Source organism: Gastrolobium bilobum, unplaced genomic scaffold, assembly GCF_033153095.1.
Source record: "Gastrolobium bilobum isolate Gb01-03AN ecotype WA unplaced genomic scaffold, APGP_CSIRO_Gbil_v1 utg12345, whole genome shotgun sequence".
NCBI lineage: Eukaryota > Viridiplantae > Streptophyta > Magnoliopsida > Fabales > Fabaceae > Gastrolobium > Gastrolobium bilobum.
In genome coordinates, this window is record NW_026898413.1 from 331866 (window position 1) to 357350 (window position 25485).

Genomic DNA, 25485 nt, shown 5'->3' on the forward strand with positions numbered 1-25485 from the left:
ACTCTAAATCGGCTAATCTGTAGGATTACAAAGTTGAAAATATTTTCTACTCATATTGGCAATTTATAGGCATAATATTAAGGGTTTAATATTTTTTATGTTGTAAGAAATAAATTTATTTTTTACATACACATAAAAATATGTGGGGCCCGTATTTCTTCTTTTTCTCTCTTCTACTCACATGGACTCATATGAATCCTATATACTTTTATGTGTAAGAGATAAATTTATTTGCTACAATATAAAAATATTAAGCCCTAATATTAAAATCACCAAGAATTTGATGCATCAAAATAGCTATGCATGTCTGAACCAAAAATAAAAATAAAATAAAATGGATGCGTGTAAATCCCTGAATTTTACATTAACCTAGTATTAACAGCTATTCTATATTGTATACAACATTATCATCGTTATATCATCTACTACCCATGACTATTTAAGAAGGCAATGAAACCTATTTAGAAAATATTTTATCTGCACATACAAAAGTGAAATATGCACACTCAACAAATAAATAAATAAAAGGAGAGAAGAGTGATACCGCAACTAAGTGTGAACTTTTGTAATAAGTTTGTCGCAACTCACGCAGAAGATATGCATGCTAGCAACTTGCGGCAAATCTGTTGTAACTCGACTGAAGGATCTGATGAACTTACGGTAGAGAGTACAGACCTTGCTTCTAATAGTCCACCAGATATGTTCTCCAAAATCACATCTTCGCTGGCCATAAGAGATGCTATAAGCTTCGCACCTGCCATCCTTTCCTGTTGAACATTAATAATACACCAACTTTATCGTATGACTTTTTCCGCATACATTAAGAGAAATAATGTGGCTACACTAAAAAAAAAAAAACATATGGGCTTCCACATTTGTGCTCTTCTTTACAGAAAAATACCGGCACCTCGTTAAATAGGACCCTCAAGCTATTTGAAAATCAATTGTCAAACCGTATTTTCATTTTTAGCTACTAGAATATTTTTTCTCCAAGAAAAATTTCTATTGGTTATCTACTTTTTTTCTCTATATTTTCCATGAAGTTACTATATATATAAATATATAAATATATATATATATGGATCAAGATCATTTTACATCGGTGTAAGATTAATAAGTCTTACACCGCATCTCAACCGTTGATTTTCGTACATCCAACGGTTATAATTTAGGAAGTCATGCGAATTAATTAATATTAATTAATCATTAATTACACTACAAATGACAACAGATGATTTCCGTCCATTAACGGTTGAGATGCAGTGTAAGACTTGTTAATCTTACACTGGTATAAAAAGATCTTACCCTTATATATATATATGGGACAAGATCATCTTACACTGGTGTAAAAATAATAAGTCTTACACCAAATCTTAATCATTGATTTTCTGCATCTAACGGTTAAAATTTATTAGGTCTCACTCATTAATTAAATTTTAATTCCCAATAAATCTCAACCGTTTGATGCACGAAAATCAACGGTTAAGATATGGTGTAACATTTATTACTCTTACACCGGTGTAAGTTGATCCTATCCCTATATATATATATATGGCAAAATCATTTCTGCAGCCGCTGCACATACAACAGGTTAGCATACCCATACGAGTCCTGGCTTTTTTTAAAAATAAAAATAAAAAAGCAGTGGGGCCCACTTCGTTGTCTCCGCTGCAGACAGCAACTATCTGCAACCGCTGCAGAAAAAGCAACCCCTATATATATATATAGGATCATTTTATATCGATGTAAGTTACTTTTTTAATTTTAACCATTCTACTTATATATCAAACGGCTCTATTTCTGTAGTTATGTGAGCCATAGTATACAATTGAATTAATGGCAAAAAATGAGTGTAAGAGAATAGGCTACCCTATATAATGGTGACACAATTTGGCTGTTAAGCCTACTATAAATGGTTCACTAACATTCACAAAAACAACTACAAAGAACACAGCAAGCCATTTCAGGGGACGGGGATTTAACTATAAGGATTAAAAACAGAAGGAAGATAACAAAACATGTAATATATGCAAAGATAAATGTTACTGCACCAAAAGGTCAGTGACAATCTTATTAAATGACCCCGTAATTAGTTTCACGCCACAAGTTTCCCACACATCCACCACCAATATATTTGATACATCGAACCCAATGTTAGATTTATCAAGTAGATAAAAAAATTTAAGAGACTTGCGTAAAAAACTTTATCCTGATAAAATTACAACTATGGTGTTATTAACGTAGAAGAGTGAAGGTAAATTACCTTCTCTGACTCCTTTCTCAGGGCTATTAGTGAGATTTTGAGAAGGTCATATGCAAAGGGAAGAACTGCAGATCTTAGATGATAGACAGCTGAAAATAGGACCTGGGTGCATGCTGCTCTAATCTCTGACTTCATTTCAAACTGTTGACAAAATTTTAGTCCATAACCCAGCAAGACTGATGGTAAATTTCGAGAACTACAACTCTTATCAAACTCGTGCAATCAAGCAATCAAAAACTAAATATGCAATGGTACCTCAAGAGAATGAAGGAGAGAAGGAAGAACTTGTGCTGCAAAATGCTTCTTGCAAGATTCTGAAATCTTCTGGGAAGTGCTGATGAGAACATTACCCATGCACAGACGAAAAGAGAGAGGAACTGAAGCCACAAATTCAGAGTTTTCATCACCCAACTCAGATTGTTCCTTCTTGTCATTGAGGAACCGATTGATCACATAGGTGACAACAGAATTCCCTGCAGCAGCAGACTCTTAACAGGTTTGAGAAGAAGTTACATTCAACTACCTATTAGCATTTCCATGCTTATATTCAGGATAACATACACATCAATAATACCTTCCTTCCCAGCAACCCTTATTCTGTCTGGCATGGTGTCGGTGATTGATTCCTGAGCTTGTAGTTCAGCACATACCATAAGTGCTAGACAATCAATGCATCCATGTTGTGCTTTAGAAACTGGGAGAAAAAGTTATGCCTATCAAAATTAGTTTTATTTCATACAAAATTGAAAGAAAATTAGAAACAAAAATAGTTTCAGACCTGAATCAGCATTCAGACAAGGCCATAACAGCACTGTTTCAATCAACCTTCTAATTGCATGCATCGAAGGATGAGACAGTGACTCCCAACCTCTGACCTATAAATCCAAAAGGGCCACTTTACTACAAGCTAAATTGAAGTAGAATCGATAGATACAGCCTGAAACTGAAAACAGAATTCTAAAAAGCAGAACGTGACAATCTAAATATTGATGGAAGAAAATAATTACCACAAGGGATGTACAGATTGAAAATAAACAGGCCCGTATCTTCAGTATGTTTTCAGAATCAACAGCGTGCTCTAACTTGGAGCAAAGAAATGGGAATAAAACCTATAGAATCAAACGCCATGAAATGTTAAAGTAATACCTAAAAACTGCCAATAAGGTAATAATAAGGTTTACTTTGGTGCCAGAAGATGATGTGATTCCGATAGGATATCGGTCATAAAGAGAAACAAGTGTAATCTAAGGATTCATACATTTTATACTGAAATAGGAATCACAGACCAATTATCCAAACTGACCGAACTAAGAACTACATCAAAATGAAAAACGTAAACCTGAGAATTGAGGAATTGCTTCTTAAATTTTCAATCATGCTATATATACAAAGCAATGCCAAAAAATATATCAAAGTGAAATCTAAATAAAACCAAGGTCGTGCTATCACTTTAAAAATAAAACTATCGATGTCTTCCACGAATTTGAATTCAATTTTTTAAAAAATAAAAAATAATTACTTGTGGATGAATGCGTCCGCACAGCTCAGCCGAAAGCTTCTGAACATCTTCAAATTCAAACTCACAAAATGCCCTGAAGCAAATGAATAGCATGAAATATGCATCAAGCTCCTGTACCATTTAGTGGAAGGAAATAAACGCTATGTTCGTTGCACAAGGACCAACCTGTTTAGAAGGAGAGCAGCAATACACTCATAACCAATCCCAGTGTCTCTGCTGTCTGTATCTTCCTCACAATAAAAATATACATTTTGTAATGACTTCACAAGAGAATTAAAATGTATTGAAAGAAAAAAGATAGAACCTCTATTCTGATAGACATACAGTAGTTTATGCACAATACTCGAGAACCTGGGATTTATAGATAGGAATAATATCCAAAGACATGAATCTGGATAATTGAAAACCTAAGTATGAAATGTTAATGTATCCAGATTTCTTCTGTCAATTTTTTTTATTTTCTTCTGTGTAGAGGAGAGTGTAGATAAGAGTAGAGGCTAGAATTATACTAAACGGGATAATCTGTAAAACAGTCTCCCTAGGTATATATACTATTAGGTTAAGAGTGTCGTACAACACAGTACAAAGTACATATGGGCCAAGGCCAGATACTCTCAATAGCTTAATACTAACTCTTAACATTCTCCATGAAACATCAGTTGCTACTATAGTTTCAAGCACTTCAATCACATGCACTTGTGAATTTTGTGAAGAAAGAGAGAACATATTTAAACAAATTTGCAGAACATCCAATAAAAATTGAGTCACTAATTCAGATTTTAAGAATAGAAGACAACATTATTACAAGACTTGGTTATAAAAAGAATCACGAAGTCTGCAACTTTTCCATCCAAGGTTTGGAAAGCTTATAAAACTCCAGTAAGATCAATTCAATAAGCTCAGAAAGCAAATTTCAGCTCTTAATTCAAAATTCATGAGAAAATAGAAACAGGAACAGAACCATGATTCCATGAGCCTTTAATTTTCAGATCAGAAGATTCGATGAATTGTCTTTAATACCAAGTAAATCTCACAGGATAAGTACTGACAGAATCAAACATAATTAAATCAATTCAAAGGTTTAACAAATCAGGTCTGCATGTGAAAAAAAAAAAAAAAGAGTAACAGATCAACTAAATATTGGACATGCGAACAACATCTAGAAGTATTAGATGGTAGAACAAATAGCAATCAAGACAATCAGAAAGGGAGATACACAAGGTATGAATATATACCATGCATTATATTTTGACTGAGATGTCCATACATAATTGATGAATTCAGGTCATTGAAAGTTTTCATGGGAAGCATCTTAATTATGAGCAACGGGCAAAGATGCTCAAACAGAGATCGCTGCATTTCTTCAAACTCATCACTGGTATAGGTTCTACACTCCCATCTTGACAAGAAACTTTCATCAATCCTGCTACAGAATTGAACCACATTAAGTCCAGTTCTTGAGGGAGACTTGTGTAGACCATGTCTTCACAAGTTGTGAAGACTTAAACCAATAAACAATTAATACATCATCAGTTCATATTAATTATCACATAAATCTTTGAGCCACACATAATTTTACATTTAAAGTGATGAATTGTCAGCTGTTGGCTGATTTAGATTACACAATTTGTGAGACATGGTCTACACAAAAATTTCTCCCAATTTTGAGGCAATTATGCAGACAGACATATTCAACGTGATGACAGCATATATGGACAAAAAGAATTTAATATTGTAATAACCCAAATGCGGATGTTGTATGGTTATGACAGATAAATATCCTATTTGATTTCCGGAAATAAAATGCATCCAACCGGAAAAGTTGTATAGGGCCATCATAAATCCCTCATGCAATCGTTGCGCTACTATCATATTAAAAATGGAAGCAGTAACAAAACTCTGATCTTGACCAAAAATGCAGATATTATGCTCTTCATATGGATATAAAATAAATAGAAAAGCAAAGGAGCAACATATCATGCATGGGAAAACCAACCACATAGCAGTGATGAAGTTGAAGGTTATCCAAACCAAAAAATATCCCATACCACTAGTATATATCAACAGGAAGAACCATTTCTCAAAAGGATCCTCAGGTTCATTATGTTTTAAAATGGTAATTGACCGGAACTGTGAATTGCTATAAACCTAGAAAACAAAGCTCTCCAGTCCTTGAATTACAATAAAACTAAGTTACACTTTCCCAATAAATAAGAGATGCTAACCCACTGCAGAGCCTGGTGTTATAATTATGTAACTTGTGTTTGTAAAATGATGGAACCATTGAGTCAGGTAAGCAGCATCATAGGCGTCAAAAAAATTACTACGACATCTTAATTTATCAATCACAGACAAAGACACATTCAGACAAATCCACAACTTCCATACAATCAGATGATATTTTTACTTTTGCTTTTCAGGCCTACAGCTTAGCTAGTAAGATCAGACATATTTTAGAGATCCCTTAAGCTTCAATGTTTTATAACAGCGACCAACCAAAAACATAAAACAAATATGTAAGCCCCCATGCTCAAAGGCTCCATAAAGTACAGCACAGCTTAAATATCAATATACAGTCCTCATGATTGTATACTTCCCAACCCTTTCTTTGGCATTGCATAGGAGTATACAAAGACCACTTCCATTTGAAACCGAACACAAATCCTGAAAGCAGCATCCCTATTATATCCCACTCCCAGGTTCTCCAATTAAGTCAATATTCTTTCTTCAAACTCTCAATAATGCAAAGGGCAACAGGTTTCTTTATCAGCCGTTGACTTTGCAAGTACAAATGTAGCTGTTTTATTTTGACTGATCAGTTCCCAGATATGACACAAACAGAAACAGCTCTTTGGTGTTGTTGAGATATATAGTCCCACATTGGTTGTATGTGCAATTAATGTGGAGTTTATAAGGCCTTGGGTACTCCCACCCTTTGAGCTAGCTTTTGGGGTGGTGTATCCCAAGGTTCTTTACAGGTGTTAAGAGGTAAAGCTCTCTAGCTAACAATTATAGATAAGGGGAAAATATAACAGCTATACTGATTGGTTAAAAGGTTGACGATAACACTACTGATCTTTAAACAAGTAGTTAGAAGCATTTTTTTTTTGTAAAAAAAAAAAAATGTAATACGTATACTCACTTCTTCTGTTCTCTAACACGCAACAGAACATGATGCAACACAAGATCAGCAACATTTGCCAGGGTTTCACTTATATAACTCAAGAATCTGACAATGGTTGCATTTGATGGATCTGCAAACATCTTGTCAACCAGTGGTCCAACTAAGAAGTTCCAGTTTTGAACCTGTTATACATTGGAATTAACAAATTAGAATACTTTCACTAATCTAAATTATCTGTGTCTGAAGGTGCATTTATTGGAACAAAGTTATTAACAGCTAAGAAAATCTACAAAGAAAAAGACAGCAAAGAACTACCATTTGTGCAGTAAATGTTTACATCATTGCATCACAGACAACCAACAGAACATAGACAAAATGTGAATGTACATGGTCAAGCCACAGATGCATATCTAGGGGGAAATAGATGTCAAAGGGTAGTAAACAACTTCAAACCAAAAATTTGTGTCAAACTTCAACTTTCAGGGATTGAGTTTTGTTAGAGATAAAAGAAACTATTCTTGGGCTTGTACCTAATTGCTTAAGCTTTGGGATGATTTGGTTCTTAACATGGACTGGAACAACTTCTACCAAACAATTAAAGAGTTTGATTGTAGCCACCCCAACTCTTCATTATCAAATTAAATTTTAACTAGGTTAGGTGGGCTAGTGGCATGGCATCTATGTTTGGAGCACAAAGGGCTTTCATGTAAGGGGGCAGATTAAAGACAAACAACCATCAACGGATGTGCACCTAACAACTCAAGCTTTTGGGATTATTTGGTTCTTGACAAGATAAAAGGACTCTGGTACACAACATTGCTTTAGCAGAATTAAAATGTTAAAAGAATCTATTTGCATTTATGACTGCTATAATATCTTAGAAGTCTACGATTTCCTTTAATCAAGTTAACTGGTTTACTTTTTTCCCTAATAAATATATCAATCATCTATTTCTTGATCAGCAGATCAGGTTCTAGCATTTTAAAAAAGAAAGAAATAAGATTGTGGCCACTACACAGCTATATTCATAATTGCATAATAAATCTTACACTTTTGGACCACTCTGGAACCAGTTTGAGTACTCGGTCAGGATCCGACTTTGACCCTGACATTGAAGAAAACATAATGGAGGCAGTGTTTTTAACCAACAAGAATAGAATGCTGAAGTGCACAGCCTAGAAACTGAGATTACCTATTGCTTAATATTATATTCACAGTTGTAAATAAAGAAAAGAATATCAATAAGTTATCACAATTTCAAATAGACAGTACTGTGTATGTCTGTGTGTATTGATAAAACACATTAAAATAATATGTATATACATTCTTATATACGCCTGTCTGGATTAACTGGCAACAATAAAACTGAGCACGCTTACACTATTAAATTAAAATCCAGAATGTGATTTTCATAAATCTGACAGTTGGATTTTAACAAGTTATTGAATGATCTAGCACAATTTCAAATGAAGCAAGCATTTTTTTCCACATCAAACTGTGATACTTTCTTCAATTTATCAAAACTTGAAGAACTTTAGCTGTAGGTAATACTTACGGCCATAAAAACCTATTTGAAATTGATATGAAATTTTACAAAAATGATCTACAAGTCAATGACATCCGATAACAGAAGATTTTTGTAAGAAATCACCCTTGAGAAGTTATTAAATGGTACAAAACTAGTCTACTTTTATATAGGTGTCAATAAATGCTGAACCTACCGTTATATAGATAACGATATATACAATAGAACTAGGGAAACAATGAAACCAGCTCATGCATAGACTGTCAAATTGTAACGTCGAATGGGAGGGGGAATACACACACACACATATATATATAGGGACGGTTATATTGCATACCTATTTAATCTTCCTACCCTTATTACCTTTTTATCATTGTTGATTATATTTAAATCAACGGTGATAAACAATTGGTGTAATTAGTTGAGAAAAATAAGGGAGAGACAAATAAAATAAAAAACATTATTATATTTGAGACCATTAATTTAAATATAATCAACGGTGATAAAAAAGGTAGTAAGGGTAGGAAAATTAAATAGATAGTCAATATAATCATCCCATATATATATATATATACACACACACACACACACACTACCTTTATCTTCAGTGGACTGTGGAAGATCTAGGGTTTCGCGGATGTTGCTGCAAGGATAAGGATGCAAAGCTTTCAGTCAAGCATTGATATCATCACATATCAAAAGATTCATAGTTTTCGAACTCCAGCTCTAGAGACAGAAGTTTTCAGATTTATGCTTTTATAAGTTCAGCTCTGCAATTTTAAAGTCCCAGTAGAAGGAGAAACGAATAAAAGAAAACATACCTAAGACAGTCAAGAAGCAACAATATGACTTCAATTCTCTGGTTGTGACGTTTGAGGACCCCAATGATGGCATCACTAGCAGATGATTGGCTCTCATCTGTAGAGTAAACAAGACCAACCAATGCAGGCAAGTACAATGAAGGGTCTGCAAGAGTAAGTAATTCAGCAATGAGAATGTGCCACCATAAAAAAATGGAAACAAAATTACCAAAAAAGACAAATATATATGTGAGTAATGACCACCAAATGTTTGTAGGACAAAGCAGTAGGCGTCATAAACATTCATATATGCTAGTATACATGTTTTGGTGACAAGACATTTACTAGATTACCATAATGTGGTGCGGGACTATATGAAAACATTAGTGCTTAAATAGATATGTGCAAGTCAAGGTGAGAAAGGAGCACGACAAATAATAACAAAGAATGAAGCATTTAACAGAGGAAATAAAGGAAGAGAGAAGTAAAAGATGGAAAATGCAAAAGAAGCAATCAACCTAAACGATTAAGATATTAGGTGTGAGCTCAGAAATTGCTTTTAATTACATTTCACACACACCTGACAGGAAAGTCCTTTGGACTTGAGGCATGAATAAAGCACAGAGCTACAATATCTTGTGCTTGAAATTTAATTTTAAACAAGAATGATGGTTTGGAAAAAATGCTTAATCATTCGGATAAAGAGGCTCCAACAGTAGGTCAAGAAACAATCATCCTAAAAGTCCATCCATTACAGGAAGGCCCGATAATTTTTTAATTTATATAACATACACATAAAAATTATAAAAACTACAACTTATATTTCAGTTTTAATGCTAACCTATCACTGGAAGCAATTTGGATGCCTGCTCACGAATCACAATTTCTTCATCTCCAAGCCGCTCTAGCAATTTGTTGGCTATATCTTGCCTAAAATAGACATATAAACAAATAAATATACAAACAACTAAAACTAATGGTATAACTATATAAGCAGTCATACCAAGCAGAATGAGGCAATAATTTTTGTGACCCTGATGATATATGGAAGATTTCCGATATAACATCCATAGCATTTCTTCTCTGCGAAATGTTTCCAGAAGCAAGGCGCTTTAGAATTGCCATTAGGCATTTATCATCTTTGCTCCTGGTGGATTATCATGCACATCAGTTCTAACTTTAAAAACAGAAAGAGTTTTGGCTTAAAAGTAATCCTGCTCAGTATCATATGAGAAAGGAAAGACTGACTACATTGAGCAGTATTCTGCTATCAGCATAACAACAGCTCTAGATGTACCATCCCGCTCATCTAGAAGGTGAAGCAGAAAAGGCATCACAATATTCGACTGCCTACTGTCAGGAAGTGTATCTTCTTGTGAGTAATTTGGCTTCAAAATGATAGCCTTGAATATTGAAACCACCCCAACTATCAAATCTTCATCAGTGCAATTAAGCTACAGACAAAGGAGGGACAATTAAATTTAAAATTAAGTTCCACTATCACTTTGATAAGAAAATCTATACCCAAATTACTAAACCACAGTTTGATTAATAACTGACTTCTAAGTGCATCATAACTCAAAAGAAGCTAGATAACATGCAAATCATATAATCTATACATATATGCAATATATGCCAAATTACTCATAGCAGATACAGTGTCTGTATCATCCACCAAGGAAAACCAGAAGTCCTGATGAACCAAGAAAGGCTCCAAGGAAATAGGAAAAACTGCATTACACAGTAATAAATTGAAATAATTATTTTTTTCTTTCCCTCAACCTCAAATGGCATCATAGAAAGCTTTGACAAAACAACTAACATATCTTTCTTTAACATTAAGATCAATACCCTATTTAGTCATATGTTTGATTTGTTGGAATTGGGGTGGTGAGAATGGGAACGGAATAAAAGTGTTTGGTAGCTACTATGGAATCCAAAGAAATTCACATTCCATTACATCAAGGATCGATTCAATTTAAACGTATAACATTTGTCTTCCTATTAAATTACAAAATCCTCATCCTTAATGTAAAGAACCAATTCAACCCAAAAGTTTAAGCTCTTGGGTGAGGCTACATTAATGGTTTTTATATATATCTCTAACACGCTCCCTCACACGAGAGCCCATTGGGCTTGAAGGGTGGATGATGCATCAATCTCAGCCTATCTACACTAAGAAATTCCACAAAGAGAAAGTGAGGAGCGACGAGGATCGAACTCGTGACCTTGTGGTCACTGAAGCTCTGATACCATGTAAAGAACCACTTCAACCCAAAACCTTAAGGTTTTGGGTGAGGCTACATTAATGGTTTTTATATATCTGTGACACTTAACCTGCAATTGCTACATCTACACCATTTGCTACTGCCATTGTGCTCACACCCATCTCCATCAACGTGAAGTATCTTATTTATTCTTGTGTAATTTGGCATGGAGGGATAAAAAAGAATATTCATTTTATTTTTTACCATATCATAATTCATATATGCCAATAGGGATGATTATCCCATTCCCATTTTCTTTAAAACCATTTCACTTAACACGACCTGAAAGAACTTAAAAGCAAGACCATCGTGTCAGAAAGATCTCTATCAACTATGTGAACTTAAAATTTTGAATGTCGGGTAGTTCTGGAATTTGTTAAGTTAAGCAATATATAAAACCATTAATGTAGCCTTACCCAACAGCTTAAGCTTTTGGGTTGAATTGGTTCTTTACATGGTATCAGAGCTTCGTATCTCGGGTTCGATCCTCACCGCCCCCCGCTTTCTCTTGTGGAATTTCTTAGCACAAGTAGGTGGGCCTGTGCATTGTCCACGCTTCAAGCCCAGTGGGCTCTCGTATGAGGGGGTGTGTTGAGATATATAAAATCATTAATGTAACCTCACCCAACAGCTTAAGCTTTTGGGTTGAATTGATTCTTTACAAATAGTGCTCTGCTTTGACAATTCATCACGGGAAGCCAAATGTTAACTATATTATCTAAAACTTGACAAAATATCAGTGCCTCCTGCAAATTACACTGCTCAAAATTTGAGCATTGATCTGTCTTTCAAATGCCAAGGGCATTATTACAGCATTCAGGGCACTGCCAATACCATGTCATATAAGGTCAGAACTCAGAAGTCAGAACAGACAATAACTAATCTACAGGTGTAGCAAAAATACTAACAAATGATATCCTTATTCTAAATTTCAAACGATAATAATTGAATATTAAACCTGATGCATAGGAAAGTATATGCAAGATTTTGAAGGAGAATACATATAAAACATTCATTTGCAGAATTAAATAGTTGTGCAATGGCCTTGTTTATAAATATATCTGCAATATATTTCCTCTAAACTTTCGGTGAGGTACCTGTGGGACTAGAATGCGTGAGATATTCATCCCGAATTCTGACACCACGCTTTCAAATTTCTTGCTGTCCAGGCGTCCCAGTAGTAGGCATAAACAATTCAGGAAAAACTTTCTGGTCTCCAACCCACCATCCTTCTTGTCAGCATACTCACCAGAGTGGTTGTCCATATAATACTGCAGTTTTCATGGATATCAGCAAATAAACAATTCTATCACATACAATTGCAAGAAGCCCCAAAGAATTGATTTAACATGTCATCATACCATATACTATGACCTACTGATCAATTTCTAACCCACTTAAAACAAATGTGGCTCTAGCCAGTAGCAGTCACCGACTCACCATATAAAGTGCTAAAATGTAAGTAAAACACTCGCCACAAATTTGCTAGAGATGTCAAATGCATAATATTACTTTGTTAATCAAAATATCATCTACTCCCAGCTTAACATTACATGATCAGTATATTTTACAGAGTTAAGACGAGACTTCCACTTCATAAAGTGCAAGATGATATGTAACACACTAACACCCATACTTACAATAAGATTGCGGAAATAATAATTATCTCCAAATCCTCCCAAACATTCCACTAGATCACTTGAAATTCTCCAACCACTTCCTCCCATAAAAACCCTACCCCACCCCAGAAAAGGATGATAGAAGGATAATCAGTTTTTTTTCCGCTACATTTTTTTTATTTCTAGCAGAATTACATCAAAAAACCTAATATGTCGATCCTTTTTGTTTCTTTATTTTCACTGCATTCCTGATGTTACCTTATTAATTAAGGTTGGGAAGAGTTAAGACATCATAAGTCAACAGAAGTTTCATAAATCCGCAATATATTTCATGCCAATGTTACCTATCACCAAATGTATCCAAGATATCACATTACTTTAATCAGACCAAAAGACCAACCTACTTTATATTTTTATGTCCCAATGAACGTGCAACACCACAAACATACAATTAAAATTTAAAACACCAAATATGATACATTGAATTGGAGCAGAGCTTAAACTGTGAACAGATTATTACAATACTGTCCAGTATGCACATTAATTTCAATGGTCAACTTACACATCACTTGCAATCGAATAATACATTTACCCCTCAACCTAACCTATTTGATCATGGGAAAAATATATTTAAACCTTGAAGCTTGTGAGGAGGGAATACAATCAAATACACTATCCAGAGACACATTCCCTTCCATATATGCAGAAAATACATTAAAGCCTAAACATCTTTATATTATGATGTCAAGTCAGCATATATTCTCTTTGCAAACAAGATAAACTAGTCATGAATAGTTTATCTCCATTGGCAAACATCCAACAGCGACCATCTGACATAGATTGAGACATAAGGAGATTGCTCAAATTATTTGGAAACATCATTATAGCTAATCTCTATTGCATAAAACCTGAATGCCAGACAAATACTGGTCCAACAGTTCCTTGTAATGCTGCGAAAATTTCTGATCTTCCAAGTGTAATAGCATGCTATAATGCTTCCAGCAAGAAGAGAGTAGTAAATCCCCAGTCTTGAGAGCATTAGAATCTGTCTTCAATGTTGCAGACAAAAAAAAATTATAATTCATAGAATACTAAGTAAATGAATTAAATATGAAGTAGCCAAAGAAAAATGTGTTGATTCCAGAACCTGCCTCATTTTGAAAGGACCCATAGTGACCTTTTATCTCCTCCAACCATTTAAGAACTTGCTCCAAGCCTTTGGCATGTAAAAAGCGACTTTTTTTGCTCCACTGCAATGTAGGGTACTAGGGTTAAATATCAAACAACAGAATAAGTTCAGTGCAAAGTTCAACAGAAGGCAACATTGAAGTATGCAATAAATGGAAGAACAGAGTTCAATAGCCTCTGTTTTCATTCCATTTACTCAACATGCAGATCCATATAATGTTAAGTGCCTATTTGGATCCTCTTATTTTTAGCTTCTCTTCTCCTTATAAGTAAAAGCTAGGCCAAACAGGGTTTGAGAAAAGCTCTTTTTTTTGTAATGAAGAAAAAAGCCAAAAGCTCCTAGGAGGAGTTTTTTTTTAAGCTCTTATCAGCTTTTCTTGAATTGTGTTTTTTTTTTAATGAAGAGCCGTAGAGAGAGAGAGGCTTTTCGTGAAATATGTGCTATAAAGTAACTTTTAAGCGAAAAATTTTATATAATCACCAAACAGCTTTTAGCTTCTTTTTTTAAGCTCTTTTTTTTAGTTTTAGCTTAAAAGTAGCTTCTAGCTTAAAAAAAAAAAAAGATCCAAACAAGCTATAAGTACACAATAATGGCGCTTATGAATAGCCATGAACCTAAAATCAGAACAGATTTTGTTTCAAAATTCAACATGATAAAAAATGCTCCCACGGATGACCTTCTAAATCTCTTGTCCATGGACTGTACAGTTAAATAATGCCATCACTTTCTAATGTTCATTTATTCAATATAACTTTCCTAATTGGATATCATAATTGGTTAGTTGCATATTATCAATATATGGCACATTGTCTAAAAGATAAATGATTCAGACAAGATTTAAAAGTATATAACTTACAGCAAGGAGTCTTTGCACCAAACAAATAATGTCATCTAAATGATGCCACAGGGTATATTCCTTTTCAACCTTTGACATCATCAAAGATTTTGAATCCAGTTTCTCCTTCTTGTCAACAGTAGGAGATTGTACAAAAGTAATTGCTCGATCTTTTGCTCTTGTGTTTAATTTTGACTTCTTACCTTGAAGCTCAGTCGTTTTAGTTAATGCTCCAGAAAGGGTCAACAAACAATCAGCAGCAGACACTCCAAGGCGAGATGGCAACTCAAAACCATCCTGCAAAGTGCTGAAGAGCCAGTGTTCAGATAACAAAAATTGATAGAATAGTTAAAGAATTAATAAAAAGAAAAATTAGATGCTAAACAATAAAAGGGACAAGAGGAAGAGATATAGAGTTGACATTGGAAAAATAAATGGATATCATGTTACACCAACAAACACAAAACAGCAGAGTTATGAAGATAAACAGCTGTTTAGAACTGATATTATCATTACACCACATCAATAATCAGTCAAATGTTTCCAGCCAACAAAATGTTATCTCCCGACAGCAAACTGCTACATTGACTCAAATGCAACCACATAGGTTGACTAACATGCATTAGTTTCAGGCATCCTTTTTATAAAATTATAACAATAAAAGATAGGGATGGGGAGGAGAAAAAAGAGAGAAAGGCACAATTTCGATGAACGCTCGGATTAATGATGCAAGATAACTAAAATATATTAATTAGCCAATACAGAAGGTAACCAAATAAGAAACATAAATGCTCTTATTATTCACTGAAGATAGAAGCTAAGAAATTCATTTCGGCAACATATCTGATAAATGATAAACATATAATTACATTGCGTATAAGCAAAATCAACCACTAAGCAACATTAACTTCCATTTACATTATTCTTTAAAAAGCAAAAAGAGATTCATCAGAAATAACAATACCTTCCTTTACTCACAATGCCTGCCAAATCCGGAATGCGAGTGGAGAATATCTTCAACAAATCACCATACCTCTCCCTTATTCCTACCATACACAAGTCAATTACACCGAAAAGAAGAAGCACATTAACACATATTTTTCTATTAACAGTTGAAGCAGGAAGAGTGAAAACTGCAAACTCACCACCAAACATGGATTGATGAACAGAATTCTCGAATTCGACGAGACTCCGAATAAGGAGGCACCAACCGAACAACAAATAGCGATCGTCCTTTCTGGAAGTGACGATGCCAGCAAGGCCTTGAGCGACGGGTTCGAAAAGAAGCTCATCCTGAAAGAGCCAGTTCATCAGAATCATGGCTTGGCCACCGTGCTTGGAGGAGTCTTTGCACTTCAATGCGTTATCGATGATGGGAACGAGAACTTGATCGAAGGAACGGTTGTTTTTTGCGGCGTCTGTTACGTAGTTGTGGAAGAACCAGAGAGAGTCCTCGAGAGAAGCCGTTGAAGGCGTTGGAGGGTGCGAGTGTGATGAAAGGCGAGAAATAGAGTCGTGGAGCTTCTTCGGACGGGTACTGAGAAGGCAAGTCATGGCACGTGCGAGCGTCACGGATACTATGGTTTCGGGTCGGGGCTCCGATTTCCATAGCAACTCTTGCTGTCTAGCTTCTTCTTCTTCCATCGTCCTCTCAAGTCTGAAGGGCTCTGTTTCTCGTTTCTGCTTAATGGACCAACCCCTGTACCATAAATCAAATCGCTTTTTTCATCTTCCAAGAAACGACGTCGTTGTATCTGTTATAATACTTTTATTTTTTTAAATAGGGATTTGCCTAAAAGAAATTAAAATAACTCATAGCCTTAAAATGAATAAGGCTTGAAACACACCAATCCAGAGTGATATTTCTCTATATTTTCGTTAAGGTAAAAAAATCAAAGTTAACACGGAAAATCAATTATAATACAAGATTTAATATTTCTTCAGTATCTCCCTGCATCCTATGAGGAAGAAGGAAAAAGAAGGAAAAATGAGTCCTACTTACATCTATACACCAATCCAGAGTGATATTTCTCTATATTTTCGTTAAGGTAAAAAAATCAAAGTTAACACGGAAAATCAATTATAATACAAGATTTAATATTTCTTTAGTATCTCCCTGCATCCTATGAGGAAGAAGGAAAAAGAAGGAAAAATGAGTCCTACTTACATCTATATGCAGGTTAAATAGGTCAAGTCTATAAAAAAAAATTGAATTTGACATAGCCAATAAGTTTAGTGTAAGTTAGATTAGAGATGTGGTTTGACTTTGACCTATATTAAAATTTTAAAATGTTTAACATAAGCCTATTCATTTATTTAAAGCCTTCGGTACTTATCAAGAATTATAAAAAATAAATGAAATAATAAATCATTTTATTTTAATTAAAATAAATAATACAATATAGACTCGAATGTCAGTCTAGGCAAATCTGTGTTGTGAAATCCGGTCTGACCCGGCCGAGTCGACTCGAAACCGGGCAAACTGGTCATTGGACTGATTCAAGTCAAGTATCGGATCCGGTCAAAAATATACCAAAATCGCACCCGGTCGTGTCATGCATTTTTATAAAATAAAATAAAAATAAAAATTGTTACAACTTGTAAAAAAAAAATTAAAACTCTTTTCAAAAAAAATTATAATTTTATTTGCTAATAATATATTTTTTTACAATGATTTCAAATTTCAGCTTCCAATACTAAAATAATTTGTAGAACAATAAATTAAGAGAATGTGACATATATCATTTCATATCATTTCAATGCAGATGAATTTGAAAAATTTGAGTTCACAACAACTGGTCTTTTGAATATCATTGAGATGTATGCTTATGGGAATTCTTTACAATTTAAACTGATATAGTAATAGCGTGTATTTCATTTATTTGTGCTTTATGAACTTGTGATTGGGTAATTTTTAAGTTTATTTAGTGAGCATTGCTTTATGAATGAGAAAGGTTATACTCATAACCTATTTTCAATTACAACATTTTACAACCATATCTTAACTGTTGATTTTCGCTAATCAACGATTATTATTTTCACAAATCAAACTCATTAATTAATTATTAATTCGCAATAAATGATAATCGTTAATTAACGAAAATCAACGGTTAAGATGTAGTTGTAAACGAAAACAGGTTGTAAGTATAATCTTCCTTACGGAGAATATAATTAAATTTATATATTCATATTTATATATATTTTTACATGGTTCATTTTTTTTCTAAAGTTACTTTAGAAAAATTTGTCTAATGTTCACTAAAACGATGTCGTTTTGGAGCGAAAATCATAGTGTGTTTGTAATTTTAATTTATTTCAGGGTTATAATAGTCTTTATCATTCTAATTTTTTAATCGTTCAATATCAAAACTACATCGGTTTGATGAACATAAGACAAATTTTTTTAAAGTAACTTTAAAAACTTCATTCCCATTTTTATATATATTTTATATATATCTGGGTCAAACGATCTTACCAGTGATCCACCGGTCCGACTAGTGACCCAAAAAGTCATAGGCCCGTGATAGATCGTCTGGTTCATTACCCCCTTAGCGCAAAAGATAAATAATGTTATCTCCTACGCATACGATAAATATTAATTCTAAAATATAATATATATATATATATATATATATATGTGTGTGTGTGTGGGGGGGGTGTAAATATTTCTACAGCCACTTTAGATAAGGTTATCTACAGCTACCCCAAAAACTATGTCGTTTTGATTAATGAAGGGTGTTTCTATAATTTTAGGTGAATTAATAGAGGGTGTTTTCGTAATTTTGCTTATTTTTTTATCATATTCATGTTACTGAAACACCCTTCATTAATTGACCTAAAATTACATAAACACCCTTCATTAATCAAAACGACGTAGTTTTTTGGTATCTATAGATAACCTTATCTAAAGTAGCTGTAAAAATATTTTTCATATATATATATACATATATAAGGTTTATCGTTTCTCAAATATTTTGAGATAACTTTATCTCTGACTGTTAAATCATAACCGTACAAAAAATGATAAATAGTGATAAAGGAAGAGAGAAATAAAAGGAAATCATAACAATTTAAAGGTGAATCAATTAATATAAGAAAATAAATAAAATGACATAATTTTTAGTTGGACGAAGATAAATATATCTTAAACTAATTGAGAAATATTTTTCTCATACATATATATATATATACACACACTGGCGAACCCACATTGGGGTTTTGAAGAACACCAAGGCAATGGGAGAAATGCACGTAGGAACTTTGAAGGGAAACATGTATTTTGTTATTGTACTCCTATGATCGTTACTAGTACTTACAGAGAACCTTTCTCTTGTTGGGTTGAAGGTGTGAGGTAAATTACCAAATTTTATGTCATTTATTATATCCATGCATTGAGTTTCATTATCCACGATTTTATGCTATGCTTTCCAGAAAGTGGTATTTAGAAATGTAAACACACAACCCAGATTTTTCTTACCTTGGGAATTTTGGACAGAATCATAGACTGCTTGATTCTTGCTTACGGTAAAGGAAAATTAACATGCATCCTTATTGATTTTACGACAGTTTTTGATGTGGTGAGTACTTAAATAAAAGACTTTCTTCTTAATTAGCATAGAAAGTGTCTAGCCCCTTCACCACGCATTCACTTTCTTTAAGTGTGCGGACATAAATTAAATTTTATGGTTACGCCCAATCATTCCGGATAACGCTTGCATCCTTTGTCTTACCGCGGCTACTGGCACAGAGTTAGCCGTGTTTAGTTGCCAACGTTGAGTTTGGAACCCTGAGCAGACTGCCGGTGATAAGCTGGAGCAGTCAATGGGGACGGACTGTAAATTCGTTGGCACTATGTCTACGCTGGCTCAAATCCAGTTCGGCCCAATAATTTGTCGATCCACAAAGTTTATGGCTTACCGATATTGCCCATCATCATTTAGCTATTGCATTGATTTTTCGATTAAATCAAATGTACCCATGCAATCAAATAGATTCATTATGTCAGAGTTTCCCAACGTGTTACATAAGGCAGATATTGTATAATTGTTCAGTTTTCCGCAAATTTTTCCAATCACGATCTTATAATAAGAACAAGAAATATTTCTCGATCAATCCTTTTGTCCCCCCATTCTTTTCTTCGAGAATCAAAAAGAAACCAAACTTCTCCTCAGGAAGATAGATGGGGCGATTCAGGTGAGATCCAAGAGTTGCTCTTTGGAGAGCACAGTACGATGAAAGTTGTAAGCTGTGTTCGGGGGCGCGCTCTACCACTGAGCTAATAGCCCGTCATGCAGGCCTCCCGCCGGGGCCCGCTATGCCCAAACGTACGATTTTCTCGATCTAAACAAAGCAGATTTTCCATAGATTTGGCTCAGCATGTTCTATTCCATACGGGTCCGTCACTATATATATATATATAAAAGTTTGTAAATAATATTATTGGATGTAAATAATTATTGGTCTGGTCTGATATTTTTGTATTTTTTATGTAAAACTTTTATAATTTTGGACGTGTGTGAATAAAATACTAAGGTTTATAAGGCTTAAATGACCTTCTAAAATTTATATTATAATTGCGAAGTTCCTTTATGTCCAACCACCTGGGATATTGAAAAAAAAAATTATTTTAATTCCTTATATTGTCATTTTTTTCTTACTTTCTTACTCTCTTTTTGGCTTTTGCCCTTTTATACATCTCTATCGTAGTTATCAGTATCTTGCAATATACGATATTATTCATACAATACAATGCGATTAATAAGCGTTGAGATACATATCGTGGGGTTTATCAGAAAAGGATTTATGTCGAACGATATGATGTTGTATCTTACGATATGATATTATACGTGTATCATACGATACCACAATTAATCAAAGTATGTAATTTTTAATATAAAAAAAGAAATAAAATTTGATTTGCGATTTAAATCAAAAAAAAAACCTAAAAGGATCCATTTTTAAAGAGGATGATGAATTAGTTACGTCACTGATAGATACCGATAATAATAGTAGAAATAATATTAATCTTAATGATTGATGAGTAGGATAATAATTGGTTTGCAGTTTAATTACTTATGTATTTTGCTTATTAGATCCTTTTTAGAATTTGGATTTATATGATATTAATTATATTATATATTTTTAAATTATTTTTTATTATATTTCTGTATATTACGATTCGATACGATACACGATATAAAAGCCCGATCAAACGATACACGATAGTATTGAGATTCAACAACCTTGATATCTATCTTTAGTTTACCTTAGTACATTTTCCCTTTTTATTTTTATTTTTAGTATTTCAGAGGGGCAAATGCCCAAAAGAAGCTACAAAGAAGAAAAATTTGAATCCAAAATAGGATTCAATTCAGAGGGAGCATAAGGTAACAATACGAAGGACTCCCTAGTAGTAAAAGCTAGCTTTGCAAGGCGGTCAGCTCCTGCATTGCATTTCCTACTCACATGAATGAAATTTATTGACCAGTCTCTGTTAGCCCAGCTCTTAATGCTGTTGATAAGCTGATGCTGAAGGCCAACTCCATCTACCCAGTTAATTGCTTGGATGGCAATAAGGCAGTCACTCTCCACAATAAGGTGTTGCGCATGACAATCCCACGCCATTTGAACTCCCATTAATATAGCCCAAAGTTCTGCTATTAAGGGAGAGCAGCTACCAACCTTGTACATAAAACCAGAGACCCAGCAGCCCTGCTCATCCCTTATAAGCCCTCCACAAACCGCAAGGACAGGTCCCTGCTTCACAGCAGTGTCCACATTAAGTTTCCACCATCCATGGGGGGGCTACCCATTTCGCACACAATCTGGCCTGAGTGTGGTCTTGCATCTGGTTGCGGTACAACATACTAGCTCTAATATCTCTAATGTAGGCTGAAATAACAAGGATGGGGTTAACTAGTCTAGAGAAGGAAGTATCATGGATTTCATTATTTTGCCATCTCCAGAGGAACCAGATAGTGGTAGGAAAAATATCCCTCCAATCCGACAACTGACAAGTCGGCCATCCCTTCCCCAGGTTTTTCTTGAGCCAGTCACTAGTAGTCAGAGAGAAGAAATCAGAAAGGGGCTTACCTGCGAACCACTCCAGCCACACAGATGTAGCCTTGCTGCAGTCTCGGAGCACGTGGGAGATACTCTCAACTTTAGAGACACAGACATGACAAAGGGGGGATCCACTCCATTTGGCTGTTTGCTCCTTCATTAGAATTCGCCCATGGTAAACCATCCACGTAAAACAGCGGATTCTTTGGGGTCCTCTCCAATTCCAAATTGCCTGCCAAGTTGGGTCTACCTCCAGGAAATCAAATTTCATCAGATGATTATAGGCTAACTTAACCACGTTCTTTTGGGAACCCAGATTCCCCCCCAATCAGGCAGTCTTCTCCCCTTCCTCTGAGGGAGGGAGGATAGCTTTAATAGAGTTCATAGCCTCATCCGGAACCATCAGTTTCAGAATATCCATGTCCCAATCACCTGTTCTGTGATTTCTCAGCTCTGCCACTCTGATATCAGTATCAATTAGCAACGAATTTACCAAGGAGTACTCAAATATGGGTCTCTCTAGGTAGGTCCATTTGTCATGCCAAAATTGGATGTCCTTCCCATTACCTACATACCACTGCATACTGTCCAAAAATTCATTCCACACACTACCCACCCCTTTCCACAAGGAAGAGTCGTAGGATTGAACTTTAACCTGTCTTCTGAGATACATCTTTCTTTCGTATTTGCCTCTAAGAACCTGCACCCATAAAGAGTCCTTAGTGTTTATCAGTCTCTAGGCGAGCTTGTGCATAAAGGCAGCATTATGGACCTTCAGATTATGGATTCCCAGCCCTCCTACCTGTCTAGGCTTGCACAAAGATTCTCAAGCTATAAGGTGCACTTTTTTCTTCTCCCTTGGGTCTCCCCAAATAAATGCACGTTGGATTTGCTCAATCTCCTTGCAAATAGAGATAGGAAGGTCTCCATGTTGCATATGATACACTGGAATAGAGCTAAGAACAGAATTGGCAAGAGTAACCCTCCCTGCAAATGAAAGGAGCTGACTCTTCCACTTGGCCAATCTCATTTTGACCCCATCCAGGACACCAGCATAATTCCTTCTTCTCCCCCGACCATGGTATAACATTGATCCTAGGCACTTTCCTAAAAAGCTGGCTGCCGAGAAGCCACTCGTTCTGGAAATTTCTTCTTTAACTGCAGGAGGAGTATTCTTAGAAAAATAAATCACTGTCTTTTCAATACTCACTAGTTGGCCAGACATGTCACAAAATTCCTTTAGACAGTCCATCATCACCCCTAACTGTTCAAGGTTCGCTTCCCCAAAGAGGACTAAGTCATCTGCGAACATAAGGTGGGAAATAAGGGGACCCTTCCTACCTACTTTCATCGGTTTCCACCTCTTACTTCGGACCGCTTCAGCAATAAGGTGGGATAGCTTATCCATACATAGCACAAACAGATATGGAGAGATCAGGTCGCCTTGTCTAATGCCTCTAGTTGGACTAAACTTGTTCGAGGGGCTGCCATTCCACAAAACCTGAAAATTAGTTGAGTTTATACAAGTCTCAATAATATTATCCAGGTGCTAGGGGATGCCAGCCTCTAACAGAATATAGTTAACAAACTTCCAATTCAAACGGTCGTACGCTTTGGCTAGATCAATCTTGACAGACATGTATGCTCACTTACCAGTTAGCCTATTCATGGGGTGTGTCATCTCCTGCGCTATGATCACATTATCATGGATAATTCTCCCTGGGACAAAGCTAGTTTGGAAAGGAGAGATTAGTTTGTCCATCACTGGTTTCAGTCTATTGACAATAAGCTTGGTTATTGCTTTGTACAAAACGTTACACAGAGCTATAGGCCGAAATTGTTCAACTCTCTCCGGCTTATCAACTTTGGGAATCAAAACCACTAAGTTTCATTGATGTTACAGATATCCTCTGGCTTCTCAATGTAGTTTCTAACATCATTGCACATTTTGTTTGCCAGAAAAATCCAGTTGCTTTGATAAAAGGCTGCCGGAAAGCCATCGGGCCCAGGCGCCTTGTGCGGGCCCATTTGGAAAAAGCCAATCCTAATTTCTCCATCCGAAAAAGGTTTGTTTAAATTCTGAACCTCTTTGGGATCAAGACGGGGCCAAGAGGTTGAGGAACTTCTCCAACACCTGACTGGCTGGTCTTCAGTGAATAGGTTGACATAGAAACTGGTCACTATATTTTTCAGAGCTTCATCACTTCTAACCCATAACCCCACTTCGTTCCTTAGAGCCAGGATCTTATTCCTACGTCTCCTAGTGATAGCCACAGTGTGATAGAACTTTGTGTTTCTAATCCAAAACGTTCTAGCTTTGTGATACCACAGTTGTTATTCCATCTCCAAAGTATCCTCAAGCTCGCATCTCAAGGAGATATCCAGCTTAATTAAGAAATGATTAAAACCATAGTCTAGTTTCCTTTGTAATCCTTCAATCCTTCGAATCAAGGAGTTTTTCTTTCTACTGATGATACCAAAGTTATTATAGTTCTAGTCTCTCAGAATGGGCACTAATCTGGAGAGGTTTGCAGAAGTCTCAGAATGAGAGTCCCAATTCTCCTCCAAAACTTGCTTGAAGTTAGGATGCTCTAGCGAAGGAGGGAACAGTCTAAATGGTCTTGGAGTCCAATCAGTTGAAGAATTAAACAGAGAAATAAGGAGAGGGCTATGATCAGAGTACAACCTGGGGAGGACCTTAACCACAACTTCTTCATAACACAGCCTCCACTGGGTGTTGGCCATTGCTCTGTCCAGTCTCTTGAAAACACGATCAAGGTGGGAGAACTTGGGACCCTTCCATGTAAAGCGAGAACCACAGCTACCAAGGTCCAGTAGCTTAGAGTCATCTAGCACAGAGGAGAACTCAGAACATCTGCTGAGATTAACAGGTGTTCCCCCTCTTTTTTCACTCGCCGTGAGAATCTCATTGAAATCACCCGCAAGTAACCATGGTTCCTCAAACGACGCATGAAGCCGACGAAGATCGTCCCATAGGGTCTGACGAATTTCAATTCTGGGATTGGCATATATAGCTATGAACAAAAATGGTTGCTTATTGGGAATGGAAACTTGAATCAAAATAAATTGGTCCCTCTTCTCAATTATCTTCACCGAGCAGCTGGACTGGTTCCAGAGGATCCATATCCCTCTGGAAAATCCCACTGCCTCCTCAATTATGGAATCATCGTACCCCAGACTTCGAATAATTTTTGCGGCATGCACACCACTCACCTTCGGCTCTAGGATCACAGCCATATCACACTTATGCTTCTTAGACAT

General features: G+C 35.4%; 2 protein-coding genes across 5 annotated transcripts; both read right to left on the bottom strand.

Moving 5' to 3' along the window:
• Positions 1–347: 347 nt before the first annotated feature.
• On the bottom strand, positions 348–16808 carry LOC133316013 (uncharacterized). Of its 4 annotated transcripts, none has more exons than XM_061517701.1 (22): positions 16287–16808; positions 16106–16187; positions 15163–15448; positions 14265–14367; positions 14026–14162; positions 12596–12769; positions 10483–10685; positions 10235–10378; positions 10073–10161; positions 9253–9397; positions 9028–9074; positions 7956–8011; positions 6925–7088; positions 5018–5205; positions 3948–4008; positions 3783–3855; positions 3271–3372; positions 3042–3138; positions 2838–2957; positions 2519–2751; positions 2264–2404; positions 348–767 (listed from the first exon to the last, which is right to left on the bottom strand). In XM_061517701.1, exons 1-22 carry the CDS (start codon positions 16783–16785, stop codon positions 585–587), a joined length of 3327 nt encoding a protein of 1108 aa, XP_061373685.1. In that variant the 5' UTR covers positions 16786–16808; the 3' UTR covers positions 348–584. The 4 variants fall into 4 exon arrangements, with proteins under 4 accessions (XP_061373685.1, XP_061373686.1, XP_061373687.1 ...); XM_061517702.1 differs by having other exon boundaries at positions 3948–4002; positions 5018–5208; XM_061517703.1 differs by having other exon boundaries at positions 2519–2736; positions 5018–5208.
• A 7888-nt stretch (positions 16809–24696) lies between these two features.
• LOC133316036 (uncharacterized) lies at positions 24697–25485 on the bottom strand. Its single transcript, XM_061517730.1, has one exon. It carries the CDS (start codon positions 25483–25485, stop codon positions 24697–24699), a length of 789 nt encoding a protein of 262 aa, XP_061373714.1.

Excerpts from the sequence above, each read along its gene's own strand:
- LOC133316036 (XM_061517730.1), bottom strand. The coding sequence starts at position 25,485 with ATGTCTAAGAAGCATAAGTGTGATATGGCTGTGATCCTAGAGCCGAAG.
- LOC133316013 (XM_061517700.1), bottom strand. The coding sequence starts at position 16,785 with ATGGAAGAAGAAGAAGCTAGACAGCAAGAGTTGCTATGGAAATCGGAG. Across the intron at positions 9,075-9,252 it reads TTGCTTCTTGACTGTCTTAG|CAACATCCGCGAAACCCTAG; the intron begins GTATGTTTTCTT and ends TTATCCTTGCAG. Across the intron at positions 5,209-6,924 it reads CGTGTTAGAGAACAGAAGAA|CAGGATTGATGAAAGTTTCT; the intron begins GTGAGTATACGT and ends TCAATTCTGTAG.